The sequence below is a fragment of the Bombina bombina genome, chromosome 2 (genome assembly GCF_027579735.1).
Source record: "Bombina bombina isolate aBomBom1 chromosome 2, aBomBom1.pri, whole genome shotgun sequence".
Taxonomy (NCBI): domain Eukaryota; kingdom Metazoa; phylum Chordata; class Amphibia; order Anura; family Bombinatoridae; genus Bombina; species Bombina bombina.
In genome coordinates, this window is record NC_069500.1 from 755,361,057 (window position 1) to 755,381,763 (window position 20,707).

The following is a 20,707-nucleotide window of genomic DNA, read 5'->3' on the forward strand; positions in this document are numbered from 1 at the left end:
TTGTTTGCCTTTATACTTTTTCTTTGTTTCTATTGCACTGTTACTTATTATATATTATCACGTGTTTTCATGTGACTCTTTATAAATTGTAATTTATTAAAATGCAAAATAAATCTATTACACTAAAAAACTTTAGTCACCAAGGCAAGAGCTGCAGTGACACTCAGCTTCCTCCAAGTGGCACTGTAACGTCTAGCATCTTTTCTGTGGCTTTGTCTGCCTTACTGCGTTAAGTACAGCCGAGCAGTTTGGGAGATGCAGTTCTCAATATAGCTCTTGTTTCCATTGTCAGAATACGGTGGACTACATTACCCAGTATTCTTTGTGCATCAGGGATGCCCACTGGCTGTATAGAGCAGGGATGGTGTTGCTGAAGGTGCCTGGGATATGTCTGAAACTGTAACCGGAGGATGGCTGCGTGTGACAGGGAGATAGTGTATCATAAGGACAGCTCACAGGTGAACAGTGCGCGCACACATACACACACACACACACATATATATATATATATATATATATATATATATAACACACACACCATTTTATGTATACATATATATTTTAATATGTTCATGGAGGAGCCAGCTGTTATGTCAGTTATTTTATGTACATGCTTAATTTCATTCTGCATTTTAGTAGTTTTAATTAGGTGTCAACATATGTGTGGTGTCTGTTATAAATGGTATACCTTTAATAGGCTGTTAAAATGTACCTTCTGTTTGTCTATATAGATATCAATTCACATACATATGTTTGTGTAGCTTAATTTTACCATATTAATAAGCACAAATGTGTGCATACTATATTCATGAATATGTGTGTATAAGCAGATCATTTTTCTTTACCTACAATACACCTAAAATATATTTCAGTATTGCTTGGTAATCTTTTATTGTTACATTTATAATATCTTGTTATGATATTGTACTTTATATATATCTATATATATCTGCACAGCCACTGAACTGAATAACTTGCCATCTAGAATGCATATATTAGTGTCTGGGAGCAGTAAAGAGAGAAAGCTAACTGGTACTTTGAAGACATGCTCAAAGTAGGTGGTTTCTCTGCCTAGCAACAGGCATGCTTATAGTAACATTTGGTAGTACAACTAAACTCAGCCCATATACATATCTAGCATATTATATATCATGATTTATAGTCTTTTTGCATTGAAACTGAGGATTTTATTAGCCTGTAATGAAAATTTAGATGTCATGTCTTTCTGTCATATAATTTTGGATTATCTTAACCTTAGTATTTACTTCTCATACTCCCTGTAAGTGTGTATTTGGGTTTTTTATAAGGGTCAAACACATCCTTTAGAAAAGCTTATCAAATTATTTTCTACAGAAAATCCCCTTTAACGTCTATGGGACGTTTTGTAGATAAATAATTTAATAAAAAAAATTCTATCAAATTGTTTCTATATGTAATAGGGCTATGGATTTACACAACATGGGTTCTGCATTTCTAAAGAATATGAAAAGATCAGATAGCTATTGATTGGCATAAGACATGGCAAATCAGTCTTAACGCATCTGCTAGGATTGCCTCATTTGCATTCAAACGACCATTTTTGGCTAAGTTCTTCATTGTTTATGTTCTGACATGTTTTAAATGGGACGGTAGTTTTATATCTATTGGGTTTAACTTTCCACACAACCATTAAATATCATCCATGTCCCACAAATCTTCTACGCCGAGTTATAGCTATGAACTGGAGCAAGAGAGTATTTGTAATCCATTGGGTGCTCATCATTTTTTTGGACTAGAAATGGCTGGGTAAAAGTACCCCAGACCATAGATTGGGAGTGTGGTTACACTCAAGGTAGCAGTGTTCTAGATTCCCGAACACTCTGTTTGGCTTTAAGAACTATTGTTTCCCTATGGTTTGATTACCCATTCTCATATAGCCATTGTGTAATAGGTTTCTAGACTCCAAAAGCCACTCTATATTAGGAGACTTCTCACATTTTATACATTCCAAGTTCTAAACTTATGTATCCATGTTTGAATTAACATGTCCAAATATTGAAATGGAAACATACTCATAAACAAACACCTATCTTGCTGTTTGGATTTAGGATAGCTCTACAGATTACTTGTTTGTCCTGAAATTCTGATGTTAGCTATAACAGAGCTGTTCTCTCACTCTTCATTCCCTATGCACGATGCTGCCAATGGAAGAAGAGTAATGTGTAAATGCTTTGTTAGGTGCCTTAGGGGTTAATTACTGGTCAGAGTTTACATTTCTCTCCTACTCCCCTTTAATTACTCTCAGCTACACAAGAAGTAGAGAATATGGATGTCTTAGAAGAAATTCAGCTTCAATGGTTGATAGGAGTTCATGTTCCTGTTCAGCAGAATCAGTAGTCATATTGTCTAAGCAGAAGAAAGCTATTACCAGGAGAAAGGGGTCTGAACAGACATATTCATCAACACTAGAGTAAAAAAAAACAGAATTGATGATGGCAGAAGGAAATCAACAGCTAGGTAAATTTCTTTACAATATCCCATCTTGGCAAGAACATTCAGGGCTTAGAAAAAAAATCAGAGAAATAAAAAAGATAATGGGAAAAAAGATAATTCCACTGGTTTCCTACAATATTTCCCTGGTTTCCTCTTGATAAACCTCTAGAACTGTGAAGCATGAACATTTTTGTTAAAGCAGAATCTCTGGCAGGGTGCAATCTGTCGATTCTAGAACTTAAAATTTGGTGGAGTGGGGGAACTTACAAAGGTGGTGAATAGGTTGAAAGACACAGCACACATAGAATAGGGAGCCACTTGGCAAAGCATGTGCTGACCTTCGCACCCCCTATAGAACCGCCACTAGGTGCAATATACCCAGTTGGAAAAAATTTACATGGAGTGGATCGAAGAAGCGCTACTAAAATTAAGAATTAACTGCACTAAATTCTTTCTACACTAAGATACAGAAACGTTTTTGCTAATTGGGTAAAGGAGAAGCATCTTTTGACCCAGTGCTACAAAATATTATGGAGTTCCTGAATGATTACTTTTTACATGAATTACATTTTTACATGTTTTAGCCATAACTAAACAATCAGAACTCCCTATTATTATTTGTTTCTTTAAAATTGTCATAAAATACATGTTTAAGTTCTATGCCTTACAATGTTTAAACAATTGTTACATTTCACTTTTGTAAGCTTTATTATCAGAAACAATGTTCTTCCCAGGACTTTTTAAATGGGTGCATCGCCCAGGCTAAAATTGTATCCAATATTAAGATCATTTTAGCTAATATTAAAATGTTTCAATGTTTTATGCACAAATTATCAGTAAATATATATATGTGTGTGTGTGTGTTAAATTATGCAGTTCATTTGTGCTTTGGATAGCATAAAATGATTATTAAACTGCCACCGCCCAGCTACTATACAATGCCTTCTGGCTGGCAACATTTTCTGTATTTTGCTGTAGAGGACCCTGAGGAAATCTAATTTTGTCTTCCACCAAAACAGAATAGTATTAAAACCTGTTTTAGAACTTCCTCCTTAATTATTAATCAGATTTGATATACAGAAACATTATTCCATATTTTGTCAAATTCATATTTCTTTCCTAAGGCATGGAGAGTCCACAACTTAATTCCAATTACTAGTGGGATATTTAACTCCTGGCCAGCAGGAGGAGGCAAAGAGCACCCTAGCAGAGCTGTTAAAGGGACATGAAACCCACATTTTTTCTTTGATGATTTAGAAAGAGAATGCAGTTTTAAACATTTTTCTAATTTACTTATATTATCTAATTTGTTTTATTATCTTGATATTCTTTGCTGAAAAGCATATCTAGATATGCTCAGTAGCTGCTGATTGGTTGCTGCACATAGAAGCTTCGTGTGATTGGCTCACCATGTGCATTACTTTTTCTTCAACTAAGGATATCTAAAAAATTAAGCAAAATAAATAAAAGAAGTAAATTGTAATGTTGTTTAAATTTATATTCTCTATCTGAATCATGAAAGAAAGATTTTGGGTTTAGTGGCCCTTTAAGTGTCACTTCCCTTACCCATAACCCCTAGTCATTCTTTGCTTCTGTGATCGGGGGGATGCCGGAGATGAGTGTCTGAGAGGCATGGCTTGGTTTTTTTGAGTCGGTCATTGATACCAAGCTTCAGGGTCGTCAACCTGTTACTCGTAAGATTTACCATAAGGTATGGCACAAATACCTATATTGGTGTAAATCAAAGTGCTTCTCTTGGAGTTGGAAAGCTCTACTGATTCAGAAGAGGTTAATTTTAGATTTAAGCTTGAACACCTCCAATTACTTCTGAAGGAGGTACTCGCTACCTTAGATGACTCCGAACCTTCTGTCGTTGTCAACCCTAAAAAGTCATCCATTTTTTTAAAACCTCATCTCCAGTTGTTCATATAATCAAATAACATGTATTAGCCATTTTTTATCCTTTACATGAAAATTGCAATAGAAAATATAAATTCTGCCAAACCGTTCTTTTAGTTAATTATGCAGTCGAATCGGCAAATTCTACCTAGGTAGAACTATGATGGCGTCTCGCATGCGCATTAACACTCACTTGTGGCAACACATGCGCATATCATTCTTCTCACTTCCAGTGTCAGCTGCTGCATCATCATCACTACGCCGGATGCCAACGAAGAGGGGAGTGACATGGGAGTGGCACTGAAGATGGGGAATGACTAATGAGTGAGCAATGTGTAACTGCTGAAGCCTGTAACAAGAGTTGCACACACAAACACGCCGATAATTGTAAGCAATAGCAGGGATGTTAATTATTAATGATAGTAACTCCCCCTGAGCTATTGCTTACTTTCTGGCAGTGTTTATATGGCTTTTTAACACCATAAAATAAGTTAAAGAATGACAGCCGGTATAAGACAAAGGCTGTGAGAAACGGCAGCTATCTCATTACGTCAGTTACTAGATGCCCTCTTAATTATGCATGCGATTGCCCTACGTTTATAGTGGGCATGCGAATTTGGAAGAGACGCTTAATGAATATTCAAATAACCGCCTTAGTGCTGCAGCTCGATTGGCGGAAATAATTGAATGTGTAATCAGTGAATCCTGCCTTAAAATAGGGGCGGTCAATGATGCTGTTTATTGCTGAAATTAAAACATTTTTTTAATTTAAATTCAAGCTTCGTTTTGAGGAAACAATAAGTGCATTTTAATGGGAATTACTTAAAGGGACATGAAACCCAACAAAATTATTTCATGATTCAGATAGAGAATACAATTTTAAACAACTTCCCAATTTACTTCTATTGTTTAATTTGCTTCCTTCTCTTGTTATCCTTTGCTAAAATGTTTATGTAGGTAAGCTCAGGAGCAGCAAAGAACCTAGGTTCTAGCTGCTGATTGGTGGCTGCATATATATACTGATTGTCATTGGCTCACCCACGTGTTCAGTTAGAAACCAGTAGTGCATTGCTGCTTCTTCAACAAATGATACCAAGATAATAAAACAAATGAGATAATAAAAGTAAATTAGAAAGTTGTTTAAAGTTGTATTCTCTATCTGAATCCTGAAATACATTTTTTGGGTTTCATGTCCCTTTTAAACTTTCTAACGGTGTAATTTTTATTTGTGCAAAATACAAAAGATTTCAAACCCTTTAATAGAGTTTATGATTCTCCCACATCTGTGGATGTTTTTCCTGTTCCAGATAAAATGACAGAAATCATAGCTCAAGAATGGGATAAGCCAGGGATTCCTTTTACCCCTTCCCCTGTTTTTAAAAATATGTTTCCTGTTGCTGACTCCATTCGTGACTCGTGGTGCACTGTACCTAAGGTAGAAGGAGCAAATTCTACTCTAGCTAAAAGAAAAACTATTCCTATAGAAGATAGTTGTTCTTTCAAGGATCCCATGGATAAGAAGCTAGAGGCTTACTTAAAAAACATGTACATTCATCAGGGATCACAGTGGCAGCCTGGTGCAAGCATTGCTACAGTTGCGGGAGCAGCATCTTATTGGTGCAATGCTTTGTCTGAACTAATTTCAGAAGAGACTACTATAGAGGAGATCCAAGAAAGGATCAAGGCTCTTAAGCTGGCCAATACTTTTATCTGTGATGCCAACATACAAGTAATTAGACTGGGAGCCAAAATGTCTAGCTTTGCGGTTTTAGCTTGCAGATCTTTGTGGTTAAAATCTTGGTCGGCTAATGTAACTTCAAAATCCAAGCTTTTGTCTTTACCTTATAAGGGTAAAACCTTATTTTGTCCTGGTTTGGCAGAGATCATTTCTGAGATTACGGATGGAAAGGGATCTTTCCTACCTCAGGACAAGAAGAGTAGACCTAAGGGTCGCCAGAATTACTACCCCTGTTATAGAAACCCAGAGATGGTTACCCTGTTCTCTCTTCTACAGGTCCCTGGTAGACGTGAAGGACTCTGCTACACCTTAGATGCCATTCCCTGTCTGACGGCAGGATCCACAGGTAAGTGCTTTACTTCTAGGTGAGAGGGTGACAGCACTATTGGATTTAATTCTCCTGTGGGCTTTATTTTACTGGGACTATCTTTATCCTTATGGATTACGGAGTTTGAGGGCACTGCATTATATGAGATGGTTATGAGGGTGACAGGATAGGGCTTAAGGCTCACAATCAGAGCCTGACTCCTTGAGAGATTCTTTTTTGGGGGCATATTTTATATTATATATTTTTTGCTTGGTGACAAACATTTAAACAAGTTTCTTACTGTTATTTTTAATTTAGTTGCACGCCTTTTCTAGAACAGACAGCGTTAGTCAGTTGAAATTAGTTGCGGTCACATGACCGTTTCTCCGCTCTTCCGCTTCGGATCTCCGAGTATAGCGATGTGTGTGAGGTCCTCATCAGCTCCTGATTTATAGATATTGTGTCCTGTCTGCATACTAGGGGATACATCGTCTGTTTTCAGGAGGTGGTAAGCCCTCAGCAGTGCTGAGGTATTACGGTGCTTATTTTTCTGCTGTGTTTTTTTTGCTACAATCTTTTTTTCTTGTTTAAACGTTTTACATACCTGACTAGTGCATCTCAAGGTTTACACTCTGGCTTGAGAAGGTTTTTTTTTACATACTTTTAGTCAGTAATTTTTTATTTCTTTTTCTTTTTTGTGGGACCAATTTATTCATAATGGACACTAATGAACATAGTGGTTCCTTTGTAAAATGTTTGTTTTGCTTGGAGGCAAATGTATTTCCTGTATTTTGCCTAAATAAGACTTTTTTAATGAAAGATAAGATTAATCTCTCAGAGCCTTCTGTCTCTCAGGATGGTGCTGTACTGCCTATGCCCCAGCTTTCCCCTCAAGTGTCCTAAGCTTTAGCAGTTTCACATGCAGTGCTGTCATATACCCCCTATATTTGTGTTGGTTACTATTTCTTTAAGGCTCAGAGATTCTCTGAATTGCCTTTCTTGCTATAAAAAGACACCTCCCATGTTCACAGGTGCTTGGTAATTTGTTAGCATTCAGTATTCCTAACAGCTATCTTGCCCCACTCTGCTGGAGTGTTTCTCTGCATATTAGCTACAGATATTTTCAGTCTAACCCTGTGTTTTATTTCACAGTATTTTCACTTTCTTCAAGTCCTAGTACCTGCTCAATCTTACACTAATACAGGAAGTTTTACCAGGTTCCACTCTCATCCTGGAATCCTCTGAGCCTCTCTGGAATCGTAGATTTGTAACTTATAAAATTGAACAACCTTGTTATTGTCAATAAGTAAAACCCTGCCTGAATACTTTGAGCTGGACTTTGTGCTATATTGTTACTCATGTTAATACATTCTAAGGCACATACTTCGATCTGTATATGTATGTAATCAGTTTACTTTTGTTATTCAGCTCCTGGGTAATTGAGCTGTAGTTCCTTGAACCAATTTCCGTTATTACTTACCTTTACAGTCTATGAGCAAAATAACGGATTCCCTAAACTCAACTGTGGGAATCAAAATTAATGTGAGACTGTAAAGAGAATCATCACAAGTGCCCTGCGGTTGATCTCAGTATCGGGGTCGGATTTCCCATTAGGCACACCAGGCACATTGCAGTGAGGGGCGCCTGCCTGTCAGTGTATCTTAATAAAAAGGGCATTCATTTTAGTAAGAATTGTGCTGCCTGCTGCTTACAGAGTCAGGTGTTTTATTGGGAATATATTACAGCAGTCCAGGGAGCCATGAAGGAGAGAGGGGCAAAGATGAAATCTAAACCCCTCCCATTTTTCTCTTTTATTTTATGTACTTCTATTGCCTCCCTCACACAGCCAAGCTCCATGCTGATAACTGTGGTGCAGACACTTTTTGTTGAAGGAATGAAGGCTTCAGGACAGGTTAGGACTGTGCAAGGCTTCCAATGCTGCCTAGAATGACAACATAACAAGCAGAGCACACTTTAAACCCTTGGCTACCAGAGAGGAATGCAGTTTATTCACTTGTTATGTGCTGTATTTCTTTTTTATAACCAGGGGGTTAAATTCTGCTTCAGGATGTATGCTTTGTTCTATAAAGGCCTTGGAAGTGAAGAGGTCATGTGGGACTAGCTGCTCTGCTCTTTATTATTAATATACCATTCCCCCGCATCGCAACTACTCATAAAAGTGATTAACCCCTATATCCGCCAACCCCCCACATCGCAATCTAACTAATAAAAGTATTAACCCCCTACATTGCAATATAATTACACTTTTAACCCCTAATCTGCCAACCCCCCACAACGCAAAGTATTAATCTAATAACTAAGCCCCCTAAACTAACACTCCCTAAGTTAACCCCAATTAAAATACAATTATATAAAATAAAAAAGACTATCCATCTTAAAAATTAATTACAAATGACCAAAAATAAAAAAATCCTAACTTTACGTTAAAATAAAAAAATCCTAACATTAAAGTAAAAAAAAAAACACCTAAGATTACAGTAAAATAAAAACAACCTAAAATTACATTAAAAAAAAGCTAAGATTACCGCAAATAACAAACTAAATTATCCAAAATAAAAAAAGTTATTCCTAATCTAATACCCCCTTAAAACAAAAAAGCCACCCTAAAATTAAAAAATACATAATCTAACATTAAACTACCAATAGCCCTTAAAAGGGCATTGCCCTAAAGATAACAGCTCTTTTAGGAAAAAACAAAACAAAAAACCCCCTAACAGTACAACCCCCACCAACCCAACCCCCCAAATTAAAAAAGACCTAACTAAAAAAAAACTAAAGGGGCATTTGTATGGGCATTGCCTTTAAAAGGGCAATCGGCTCTTCCACTTCCCATGAAAAATAAATAAATAACCCTAATCTATCCAGACATCTGTCCAGACATCCATCTTCTTCCAGGCGGCAAACGTCTTTTTCCAGCGCAGCACCATCTTCATCCCGGTTGCGCGGAGGCAGGGTAGAGCGGAGGCGGCATGGTTATCAGACGTGGAGGTCCTCTTCATGTGATTGTCCGCCGTACACTGAAGATTGAATGCAAGGTACCCCTTTTATATTGGGGTACCTTGCATTTCTATTGGCTGAAAATTTCAAATCAGCAAATAGGATGAGAGCTACTTAAATCCTATTGGCTGTTCAAATCAGCCAATAGGATGTAAGCAGCTGTGTGCGTTGGACGATCGCATGAAGAGGACCTCCACGTCGGAAGACCGTGCCGCCTCCGAGCCACCGGAATGAAAATGGAAGATGGTGCCGCGCTGGAAGAAGACCTTCGCCATCTGGAAGAAGACCTTTGCTGCCTGGAAGAAGATGGATTTTCGGACTTCACCAATTTCGGGTTTAGTGTTAGTGTTTTTTTTTTTTTAGATGTTTTTTATTTTTATTGTCATGGCCAGTAAAAGAGCTGATTGCCATTTTAAGGGCAATGCCCATACAAATGCCCCTTTAGGGGCAATGGGTAGATTAGTTTTTTTTTTTTTTTTTTTAGTCAGGTCTTTTTAATTTGGAGGGGGGGTGGGTGGGGGTTGTACTGTTATTGGGGTACTTTTGTATTTTTTTTCCTAAAAGAGCTGTTATCTTTAGGGCAAGATTAGGTTAGGTTGTTTTTTTATTTTGGGGTTGGCTTTTTTGTTTTTAAGGAGGTATTAGATTAAGAATAACTTTTTTTATTTTGGATAATTCAGTTTGTTATTTTCTGTAATCTTTTTTTTTTTTAATATTCATTTTTATTAATTTTGTAAAAGTATAACTGAGAGAGATCAATATCAAATTACACAACAAAAATCGGATAAGTAACATCATACTTCATAATAAATTGAAGACAAGTGTCTCTTCCAATATGCCCCAGTCGTTTCCTTATTCCTTCACATATGCGCTATAGAGTTTGAGAGTCCTTAGAGTCTGAAGAAATGTTTAAACCGAGCATAGGTACTCTCAAAGTAGTTTAGTTAGTGAGCATCTGGAATTTAACTTTCTTCTGTATTCAGTTAAAGTTCTAATTGTAATTAGTCACTCATCCGTTGGATATATTAACAATTAAGAAAAGAAAAGAGAGGAAAGAGAATGAGTCAGAGTGAGACACCAACCATACTCAACGTTAACTGTGCCGATTAAGTGTTAGAATTTTGTGAAAAAGTCATATATAAGAATAGAGTATGTGCACATCGTCATCTAGTCCATCAGTCCAGAGGCTGTGTATTAGCATAAGTGTAGGATTCCCAAAGGAATACCATGTCCTGGTATAATGATAGTTGACCCAACTTGAAGTAATATAACCTTTCTAACACAAGATTTTTGTTTACTAAATCTTTCCATTCTAGAATTGTAGGTGTTTGGGTAGATTTCCACATTCTTGGGATCAACTGGTTTTGTTTTCTGATTTTGCAAGAAATAGGAGGTAGATGACTAAGCATTATTATTTCTGGAGATGGCGATATATCTATATTTAAGATTTTAGTAATGCCCTTGAAAATCATGGACCAAAAGTTTTGGATGTGTCTACATTCCCACCATATGTGTGTGATGTGGCCTTCATGTTTGCAACCCCTCCAACACAGCCCTGAGGATTTCTTGAAGATGTATTTAATTCTGGCTGGTGTTAGGTACCATCTCATCATTATTTTAATATTGGTTTCTTTTGCTTGAGCAGAGTGGCCAGAGTGAGTCAAGTTCACAAATCTGCGAGCCCAAACCTTCGGGGTTGTACTTGTATTAAGTTCTTTGTCCCATCTTTTAGTATAAGTAGGGGGGTACGGAAATGAGTTTGACAGTACAAGTTTGTATAGTTTAGATATCACCCTTTTTGTAGGTTCTCTGGATAGGCATAATTGCTCAAAGGGCGTGAGGGATATTTATGAGAGATTATGTAATGCCTCGTCTGATGAATGCGAAACCAGGAGGACAGGAAAGGATGTTCTAGGGATTCAAGTTGTTGTTTAGCTTTTATCTTATTTGAACTGTCTATTAGTAAATGCATAGGAAGTGATTGAAGGAGGTCTGGGAGGAGGGAGTATTCTGGCAACATACCAGGGCCAAATTCTATGTTATTTAATAGAGTGGTGAGTGGGGAGTACCTGGATGAAATTTTATTAGGAGGGTTACGAATTGATCTCCAGTCTGACCAGGTTTCATTGGTGATAGAAGAGGAAGAAATTGTGAATATATTGAAAAATGCAGGGTTCCAACAAATATCTTGTAGTTTGTGTGGGGCTGACAAAGCATTTTCAATGTGAATCCATCGCCTAGAGCTAGAACCGCTAAACTTACACCAGTCTGAAATTCTCTCTTATAGGAGAGGAGGTGAGGGACTCCCAGTCCGCCCTCCATAGGGGGCTTAAAAAGAGTGTTTTTACTTATTCGCGGTGGCCTACGCCTCCAGATATAGTCATTTATAATCTTTTGCAAAGTGGCAAGATCTTTCTGAATACCAGATATTGGGACCGTCTGTAAAATATAAAGGGCTTTTGGAAGAAGGGTCATTTTTACTGCCTGAATTCTGCCTAGCCAAGATATGTTTTTAGGAAGCCAAGTGGATGTAAGGGTCTGAAATTCTGTGATCAATTTTCCATAATTGTATTTTCGTAGATCCATTTTATCTGGGGATATGTGTATACCTAAATATTTAAGGTATTTCTTCTGCTGTTTAAGGGGGAAAGTCTTATTTAATAGGTCTAGGGAGTGGTATTTTCTGTAATCTTATCTTTTTTTATTTTTTGTAATCTTAGCTTTTTTATTTTAATGTAAAGTTAGGATTTTTTATTTTGGATAATGTTAGTTGTTTTTTTTTAAGTAATTTATTTTTTTATTTTTGGTAATTTTTAATAAATTCTTATGGTAGTTATTATTTTGTTATTTTATGTAAGTGTATTTTAATTGGGGTTAATTTAGGGGGTGTTAGGTTAGGGGGCTTAGGTATTAGATTAATACTTTGGGTTGTGGTTGTTGGATTAGGGGTTAATAGTGTAATTAGATACTTTGTGTTGTGGGGGGTTGGTGGTTTAGAGGTTAAAAGTGTAATTATGTAGATTGTGTTGTGGGGGGTTAGGGGTTTAGGTGTTAATACTTTCATTAGATAGTTTGCAATGTGGGAGTTGGCGGATTAGGGGTTAATAGTTTTAATAGGTAGATTGGGTTGTGGGGGGTTGGCGGTTTAGAGGTTAATATATTTTATTAGTTATTGTGGTGGGGGTGGCAGTTATATTGCGCACGCGTTAGGTGTTTGTTAAGGCTTCCTGGGCGTTACGGTACTTTCATATTCAATGCAAGGCTTGCTGCGCCTGCCTATGTGTGGCGAGATGAATTTGGAGTAAAATTTCTCCATTCTCACGGCGTAAGTCATTATGCTGAATATGTGATACCGACTGCCGACGCTAGTTCTATGTTAGTTTATGCGAGTAAAAACAGCAGGCGACACATGAAATATACGCGCCTAAGTTGTATGCAGCGTTGTACATATGACCGCTAGATTCGACTAAAAATAGGCAACGCCGGCTTTTGTAGCCGACGCTGCAAATGTACACTCGCCCACAATGTTTAAGGAAGGGAGTTTTTCTATGGATACCAAATTAAAAAGGCTTCAACTACAGACAAGGCAGGAAAATCAGCCTTACCATATAATCCATGAAATACCTCAGACTGAAAGTCATATCTGCAATTGAAGCTTAAATGCATTAAAGGGACATGAAACCCATTTTATTTTAATGTCCCTTTAAGCAGTTTTATAATTTTGTACTATAATGGTATATCTCACTTGGTAAATAAATATCAATGTTGTACAAGTAAAAATTAATTTCATAATCTGAGTGTGGTAAATTCCTTTACTTTGCTAATATTTGTCATCAAATTTACCATAAACACTTCATGTTGATACTAATATTTGTCAAAATTATAAAATAGGACTGCTATAATATAATAAGGAGATAGGAATGCCAACGTGGGACTTTTAAACCATGTGATTTGCTATGTAGAATTCTTTGTCTATTTCCTAGAAGTAATTTATATCTCATTTAGTAATTGTTTTTTGTGAAAATAAGCAACCAAAAAAAATAAAATACACATTTTTCATATTCAAAGTATTTTTTTTCATAGGTTGAGCATTTTCAGCAATTTCTTTACATAATGCATACACAGATTGCATTTTTCTGTTAGTCCTATATGCTATAAATTAGTTATCGTGTATAGAAGTTGTCTGCTAGACCTATTATATTTCCTTATTTTGCACATTCCAGCATTTATTGGTGCATGTATGTGCATAGCTGTATTTATTAGGGATATCAAATATTTTGTTCCCCTTATATTTGCATATTAGTTGGTGGTAATATGTATACACATCCAGGTATGTGATTTGTCTTACCTCGTGCAGATGTTTGTGAATTAGGAGGAGGTGAGTTGCATGTTCTGATTTGCCCATATTGGGCTAGATTACAATTGGATTGCTAATTTAACAGGTGCACGTTAAATAACCATCCATTACAAGTGGCTGATTAGTGCTACCGCAAGCTTACGGTAGCAATTTGTGCTCCGAAAATGAACCAGAGGTCAGCCCTCTGGTTAATTTAAAAAATGTCCCCCAATAGCCCCTAAAATAAAGTGTAGTGTTGCTTTTTAAAATAAAAAAATAGTAGCATGTTTTTTTTTTTATTCAATAAAACTGCACAAAGCAGTTTTAAGGGTTTAAAGTATGCAGATCTATGGTGTTAGAAAAAAAGTGCCTTACATTGCGGTCTATGGGGACTGTGTTATTACTATAAATATATATGTATATGCTTATCTACATATATATTTATGTGTTAATATGTGTATACACACATATAAACACATAAATATATACAGCGAGTGCAGAATTATTAGGCAAATGAGTATTTTGACCACATCATCCTCTTTATGCATGTTGTCTTACTCCAAGCTGTATAGGCTCGAAAGCCTACTACCAATTAAGCATATTAGGTGATGTGCATCTCTGTAATGAGAAGGGGTGTGGTCTAATGACATCAACACCCTATATCAGGTGTGCATAATTATTAGGCAACTTCCTTTCCTTTGGCAAAATGGGTCAAAAGAAGGACTTGACAGGCTCAGAAAAGTCAAAAATAGTGAGATATCTTGCAGAAGGATGCAGCACTCTTAAAATTGCAAAGCTTCTGAAGCGTGATCATCGAACAATCAAGGGTTTCATTCAAAATAGTCAACAGGGTCGCAAGAAGCGTGTGGAAAAACCAAGGCGCAAAATAACTGCCCATGAACTGAGAAAAGTCAAGCGTGCAGCTGCCAAGATGCCACTTGCCACCAGTTTGGCCATATTTCAGAGCTGCAACATCACTGGAGTGCCCAAAAGCACAAGGTGTGCAATACTCAGAGACATGGCCAAGGTAAGAAAGGCTGAAAGACGCCACCACTGAACAAGACACACAAGCTGAAACGTCAAGACTGGGCCAAGAAATATCTCAAGACTGATTTTTCTAAGGTTTTATGGACTGATGAAATGAGAGTGAGTCTTGATGGGCCAGATGGATGGGCCCGTGGCTGGATTGGTAAAGGGCACAGAGCTCCAGTCCGACTCAGATGCCAGCAAGGTGGAGGTGGAGTACTGGTTTGGGCTGGTATTATCAAAGATGAGCTTGTGGGGCCTTTTCGGGTTGAAGATGGAGTCAAGCTCAACTGCCAGTTTCTGGAAGACACCTTCTTCAAGCAGTGGTACAGGAAGAAGTCTGCATCCTTCAAGAAAAACATGATTTTCATGAAGGACAATGCTCCATCACACGCGTCCAAGTACTCCACAGCATGGCTGGCAAGAAAGGGTATAAAAGAAGAAAATCTAATGACATGGCCTCCTTGTTCACCTGATCTGAACCCCATTGAGAACCTGTGGTCCATCATCAAATGTGAGATTTACAAGGAGGGAAAACAGTACACCTCTCTGAACAGTGTCTGGGAGGCTGTGGTTGCTGCTGCACGCAATGTTGATGGTGAACAGATCAAAACACTGACAGAATCCATGGATGGCAGGCATTTGAGTGTCCTTGCAAAGAAAGGTGGCTATATTGGTCACTGATTTGTTTTTGTTTTGTTTTTGAATGTCAGAAATGTATATTTGTGAATGTTGAGATGTTATATTGGTTTCACTGGTAAAAATAAATAATTGAAATGGGTATATATTTGTTTTTTGTTAAGTTGCCTAATAATTATGCACAGTAATAGTCACCTGCACACACAGATACCCCCCTAAAATAGCTATAACTAAAAACAAACTAAAAACTACTTCCAAAACTATTCAGCTTTGATATTAATGAGTTTTTTGGGTTCATTGAGAACATGGTTGTTGTTCAATAATAAAATTAATCCTCAAAAATACAACTTGCCTAATAATTCTGCACTCCCTGTATGTATGTATTCATATACATATATATTTAACCTTTGCTGCCCAAAGCTGTGCGACTTACCATCTTTGCTGCGCTAGGTTCTCTGTCGTAACTATCGACATAAGAACGAGGCTCCTATTGGAGTCCATGGAAGTGCGCACTCATGAACACAAAGATTACATGTAATGTGCTTAATTAGTAATACCAGCACACATTTGTCTGCGCTGGTATTACAAGTGGAGCGCAAATATTGCGCTCGCGAAAGCGCATTTTGCGCTACACTGATATTCTAGGTCATTGTGAGGAAATGTAAGTGTCCTTAGATATCTGCTTTAGACGTAAAGTGTGTTCAGATGTGTGTGTGGTAGGAGAAGGTGGTAGGTGTTTTTGTGTCCTGTTGGTTTGGTATTAGGAGAAGGTAAGACATGTAACTACATGCTTGTTTTATTATGGGGGTTCTTTCTGAATCTACTCTGTTTTTAGAGTGAAGATATAGATGAATGGGATGATGCTGCTCTTATTAAATCGTATGAAAAAGCTGTTCAGTCCTTCCAGGTAATCACTCACTCACTTTTCTTTACTGCAGTTTGATTGAAACGATCACACTTTTTTACTCCCTTATTCTTGACTCAGGACATGCTAAGATGTAGTGATAAAAACCGAAGATTGGAGGGGGCGGCTGTATCTGGAGATGCACAGAAGGACTGCCAGCGAGACCCTATACCACGTGATCCTCCCCGGGAGACTGAGTGGGATAGAGAGGGTCACAGAGAGACTCAGAAAGACGAAGCTGAGAAGTGGAATAAGAAGAAGAAAGGTCAACCACCTCCACCACTTGCCCCATCTCGAACACTTGTTTCTAAAGTGAGTGATATACTGTGTATTGAGAGGCTTATATCTCCAAATTGTAAACATGTAGTTACATTACCAATCACATTGTCACTTCTAACAAGCTTGCTATATCATTGTTGTCTCACCTAAGTGGAAGGTTGGAGATCCTTGCAGTGCTGTCTGGTCAGAGGATGGCTGCGTATATCCTGCTAGGGTGAAATCCATTGATCGTGAAACCAGGACATGCGTGGTGCAGTATGATGGTTACGGAAATACAGAGAGACATCAGCTTGATGAGATTGTGTCTGTAGGAAGTAGTGGAGATAGCACCCCACCTGTAAAACAGGTAATGTTACTAAGTTTTGGCAACCAAGAGAAAGCAATCCTTTTTTCAACAGTTGCGATAGCATTACAAGCCCTGGGCATTTGTTTTCAGACCAACTGTAGAAAATCACTGTCCTCTTTTTCACAGCCCAGTAAATCACAGTATTCCTATCCTCTGCCCAATACCTGGTTGCATATACATGCGACACTAAATTTATAACTCAACATCAACTTTCTGCCTCTCACTCCGGTCATGGCTTATCTTCAGCTAGATTACGAGTTATGCGCGCTATAGGGAAATAACGAATGTAACAAGTTTGCAACAACTTGTAGCAGTTTAGTTATGAGTTTTATGTTACAGTTTTGTAGCGTAAAACTCATAACTACTGATTTTAGATTGCGGAACGGATCTTGTCGGTATAGGGTGCAACGCAAGTTTTTTAGCCTGACCACAAAACTCGTAATGGCAGCGCTATGGAAGTCCCATGAAAAAACTTAATTTTTACCTGTGCGGGACTGACGCTGCGGTACAGGCTAAAAGGCTTGCGGTACAGCTATACCGACAAGACTTGTAATGGCTGCGTTAAAACACCAACGCACAAATCGTAATCAAGGTGCTTGTCTGCTAAGTCAACAGCTAAATCAAGTTTATATCTAAATCTTTTCCTATCAAATATATAAATGTTTCTGCAAATACATAAACACCTCCCTCTCCATCTAGATCCCACATCTAAAACCTTGTCCTCAACCCCTTTATCATTCCCACAAAATATTACATTCTGCTGATATATACATGGCGCCATATATGTGAAAATATTCCCACATTTGTTTCATCCTAACCTTTTCCTTTTTTTTTTCTTTCTTGTTCTGTCTTTCTCACAGTGGAAGGTTGGTGACCGCTGTTCAGTTCAGTGGTCAGAAGATGGACAGTTGTACTCGGCAGTCATTCGCTCTGTAGATGAGGTGATGGGCACCTGTGTGGTCGAGTATGAGGGCTATAAGAATGAGGAGGAGCAGAACTTAGCTGACCTGTTGCCTCCATCCAGCGCCCCACTGCGTACCCGCGGCAAGAAGCAGGCGAGTCCTGCACGACTAGGACTGGACAGCTCAGGGGTACACAGTCTGACATGTCTGGGGCTGAAAGGGAGCTTTGTGCCTGGCACTTCTTGGGCTGGCACAGGGGGAGACAGGGCATGGTACTTCAATTTCTTGTGCAGGGGGAGACATAGCCTGACACCTTAAGAGCTGAAACATGGTGACAGAGCATGGCACATTTTAGGGCAGGGCGGCTGTCACATGCAATGGTTTTCATTGGCAGGATGAGGAGGACACTGATTGGCTATACACACGCAGAAGTTCTACTTCTTCCCCAGATCTCTCTCGCAATTGGAGGAAGCAGGGGAAGAAATCTGATTGGATGTACACCTTTCCTCCTCCTCCGCCTCCACCACCTCCTCCTCCACCCCCACCTCCCTCGCTTCCTCCCCCACCACCACCCAAGGTGAGCATCCTACATCACACAGTGAGCTGTACAGTGCTGTAAGCTGTCAAATAAGGCTGTTGAATGAGAAGAGGGCATTAGTACTTGATAATGTTTATTTTTAAGTGAAATGTGGGATAACGTAAAATAAATCTGACACCATCAAATTGCATTTGTTCTGTGTTAATATACTTTTCTGTAACTTTTGATTCCATTCTATAGTCTTTGTTTACCAGAAGAGTAAGTAAAATGGGGGGACGGGGTGTAGGCAAGTGATGGTTTATCCTAGTGTTCCTAGGCAACAGCCTGACAGATACATTCTCATTTCTAAGTTAATAAAATTTGATATAGCAGGAAAAGTGTTATTGACACAAAAGCAAAAAGGAATTTGAAGATGTCATACTTCTTTTTTCGTGCTGTGATGCAGAATGCTAGGGAAAGATTTTTTTTTTCTGTTCTCTACCTCACTTTTGTTCCTTATTCCAGGGGTGTTTCTGGCCCCCTCCTCCACCACCTGTGAGGGCTCATCTACCAGCATGGCACAACTGGCCCCCGGTATGTGAACCAATCCTTCCATAAGCGTCTCACCCTGTTACCCTTGTCTGATCATCATGTAACTCATCCCTTCTCCCTAACCTCCCAGTCAGCTCCCCTCCCTCCCCCTCCTCCACCCCCTCCTTTTTTCAGCACAGACTGGGAGGATTATGATGAGGAAGAACAGGAAGATGAAGATGTTCTGGCCTGTATGCTAATGGCCTGGTACATGACTGGGTATCACACTGGCTTCTACAAGGTAACCCTCCAATTTTACTGAGCTACATACAACAACCACATGCTACAACACCCTCCCACTGCCGCTTATGTACAAAAGATTATATTGTTTATATATACTAGCTCTTACTCTATTTTCATCTAATTCCAGCACCCCTGCTATTGCTGACATTTTCTTTCATTTAATTACCATATACTTCTCCACACTCTTTTTCATACTTTCATATTGAAAGGGACATAAAACCCCCAGATTCAGATAGAGCCTACAATTTTGATAACAGAAGCAAATTAAAAAGTTGTTTAAATTTGTAGGCTCTATCTGAATCATGAAAGGAACAATCTGGGGGTTTTATGTCCCTTTCAGTGCTTAGACATTTGAATGACAAGAGTAATTATATTGTGATGCAGTAAAGCTTACAAAAAACATAGAGATACAGTAGAGACAAGCATCTCCAAACTTATGCTCTGGGTAACATTTTATCAACCTACATGTGCAGCTTCTGAGACCTTATTGTGCAGGCAAGCAGTCTCTGCTTCATAACTGCTCTGTCACCCCAATTCAATTGTTCAATGTGATTGGCAGGCCCTGCTCTTGAAGAATTAATTCTCAGGAGCAGTGGGCAGGATTGCACAGAGAACTCTTGTGCAATCTTACATTTTGTCAATCAGTGCTGCATCAGAAGTAACGATTGCAGGCGCAGCGGACAGGTTCTCTGCTTGAGAATTGAAAGCCCTCAAAACAGAACTGACTAACTAGTTATAACAACTCAGACTTCCCAGCACAGCGTTAGTAATGTACTACCATATAGAAAATTATAATAATATTAATCAAACTACATTATTGTCATATTTCATGTTTCTGTATTACTCATAGTCCATTCTTGTCTAATTTCTTTTCTTTCACAAGATATGACGAGTCCACGGATTTCATCCTTACTTATGGGATATTGCCTCCTGGTCAGCAGGAGGAGGCAAAGAGCTCCACAGCAGAGCTGCATAAATAGCTCCTCCCTTCCCCCCCCAACCCAGTCATTCTCTTTGCCTGCATTAGTGATAGGAGAGAGGTAAAGTGAGGTGTTAGTTTAGATTCTTTAAGCAAGAGTTTTTTATTTTTAAATGGTGCCAGTATTTTTCTGCTGAGCAGTTATAGTTTTATGGTTATGGGAACTGGAGGGTTTTTGGGCCCTCTGTGCCTCCCATACTGATACTGCTATTCTGAGATGGTCTTGGAGAGATTTTAACTAAGGCCCTTCTATCTTCACAGGACCTCAGGAGGAAGGTTGGACCCCCTGACACTGTGAGTCTCTCATGCTGTTCCTCAGCATGCAGGTAAGTGCAGTCTGTTTCTGTGGCTGTGCACTGTAAGAAAAAGAGTGACATTTCTCAGATGGTCTGTGCTTTTATTTTTTCTTCAGGGGCCATGACAAGGCTTTCTGTCGCTATTATGTCGGTCCTCATTAGTGATAAGAAGTATGAGAACCGACATAGAGCTTTATCCAGACACTCTAGTATGA

At 38.4% G+C, this 20,707-nt stretch overlaps 1 protein-coding gene across 1 annotated transcript in view; it reads left to right on the forward strand.

Moving 5' to 3' along the window:
- The first annotated feature begins 320 nt into the window (after positions 1 to 320).
- LOC128647992 (survival motor neuron protein) overlaps positions 321 to 20,707 on the forward strand; it is a 41,399-nt gene continuing 21,012 nt past the window's right edge. Inside the window, exons 1-8 of the mRNA XM_053700677.1 lie at positions 321 to 458; positions 16,271 to 16,342; positions 16,421 to 16,651; positions 16,770 to 16,964; positions 17,825 to 18,055; positions 18,261 to 18,443; positions 18,909 to 18,977; positions 19,066 to 19,215. Coding sequence (XP_053556652.1) covers positions 411 to 458; positions 16,271 to 16,342; positions 16,421 to 16,651; positions 16,770 to 16,964; positions 17,825 to 18,055; positions 18,261 to 18,443; positions 18,909 to 18,977; positions 19,066 to 19,215 — 1,179 coding nt within the window. The 5' untranslated portion in view covers positions 321 to 410. The remainder of the gene's footprint in view (positions 459 to 16,270; positions 16,343 to 16,420; positions 16,652 to 16,769; positions 16,965 to 17,824; positions 18,056 to 18,260; positions 18,444 to 18,908; positions 18,978 to 19,065; positions 19,216 to 20,707) is intronic.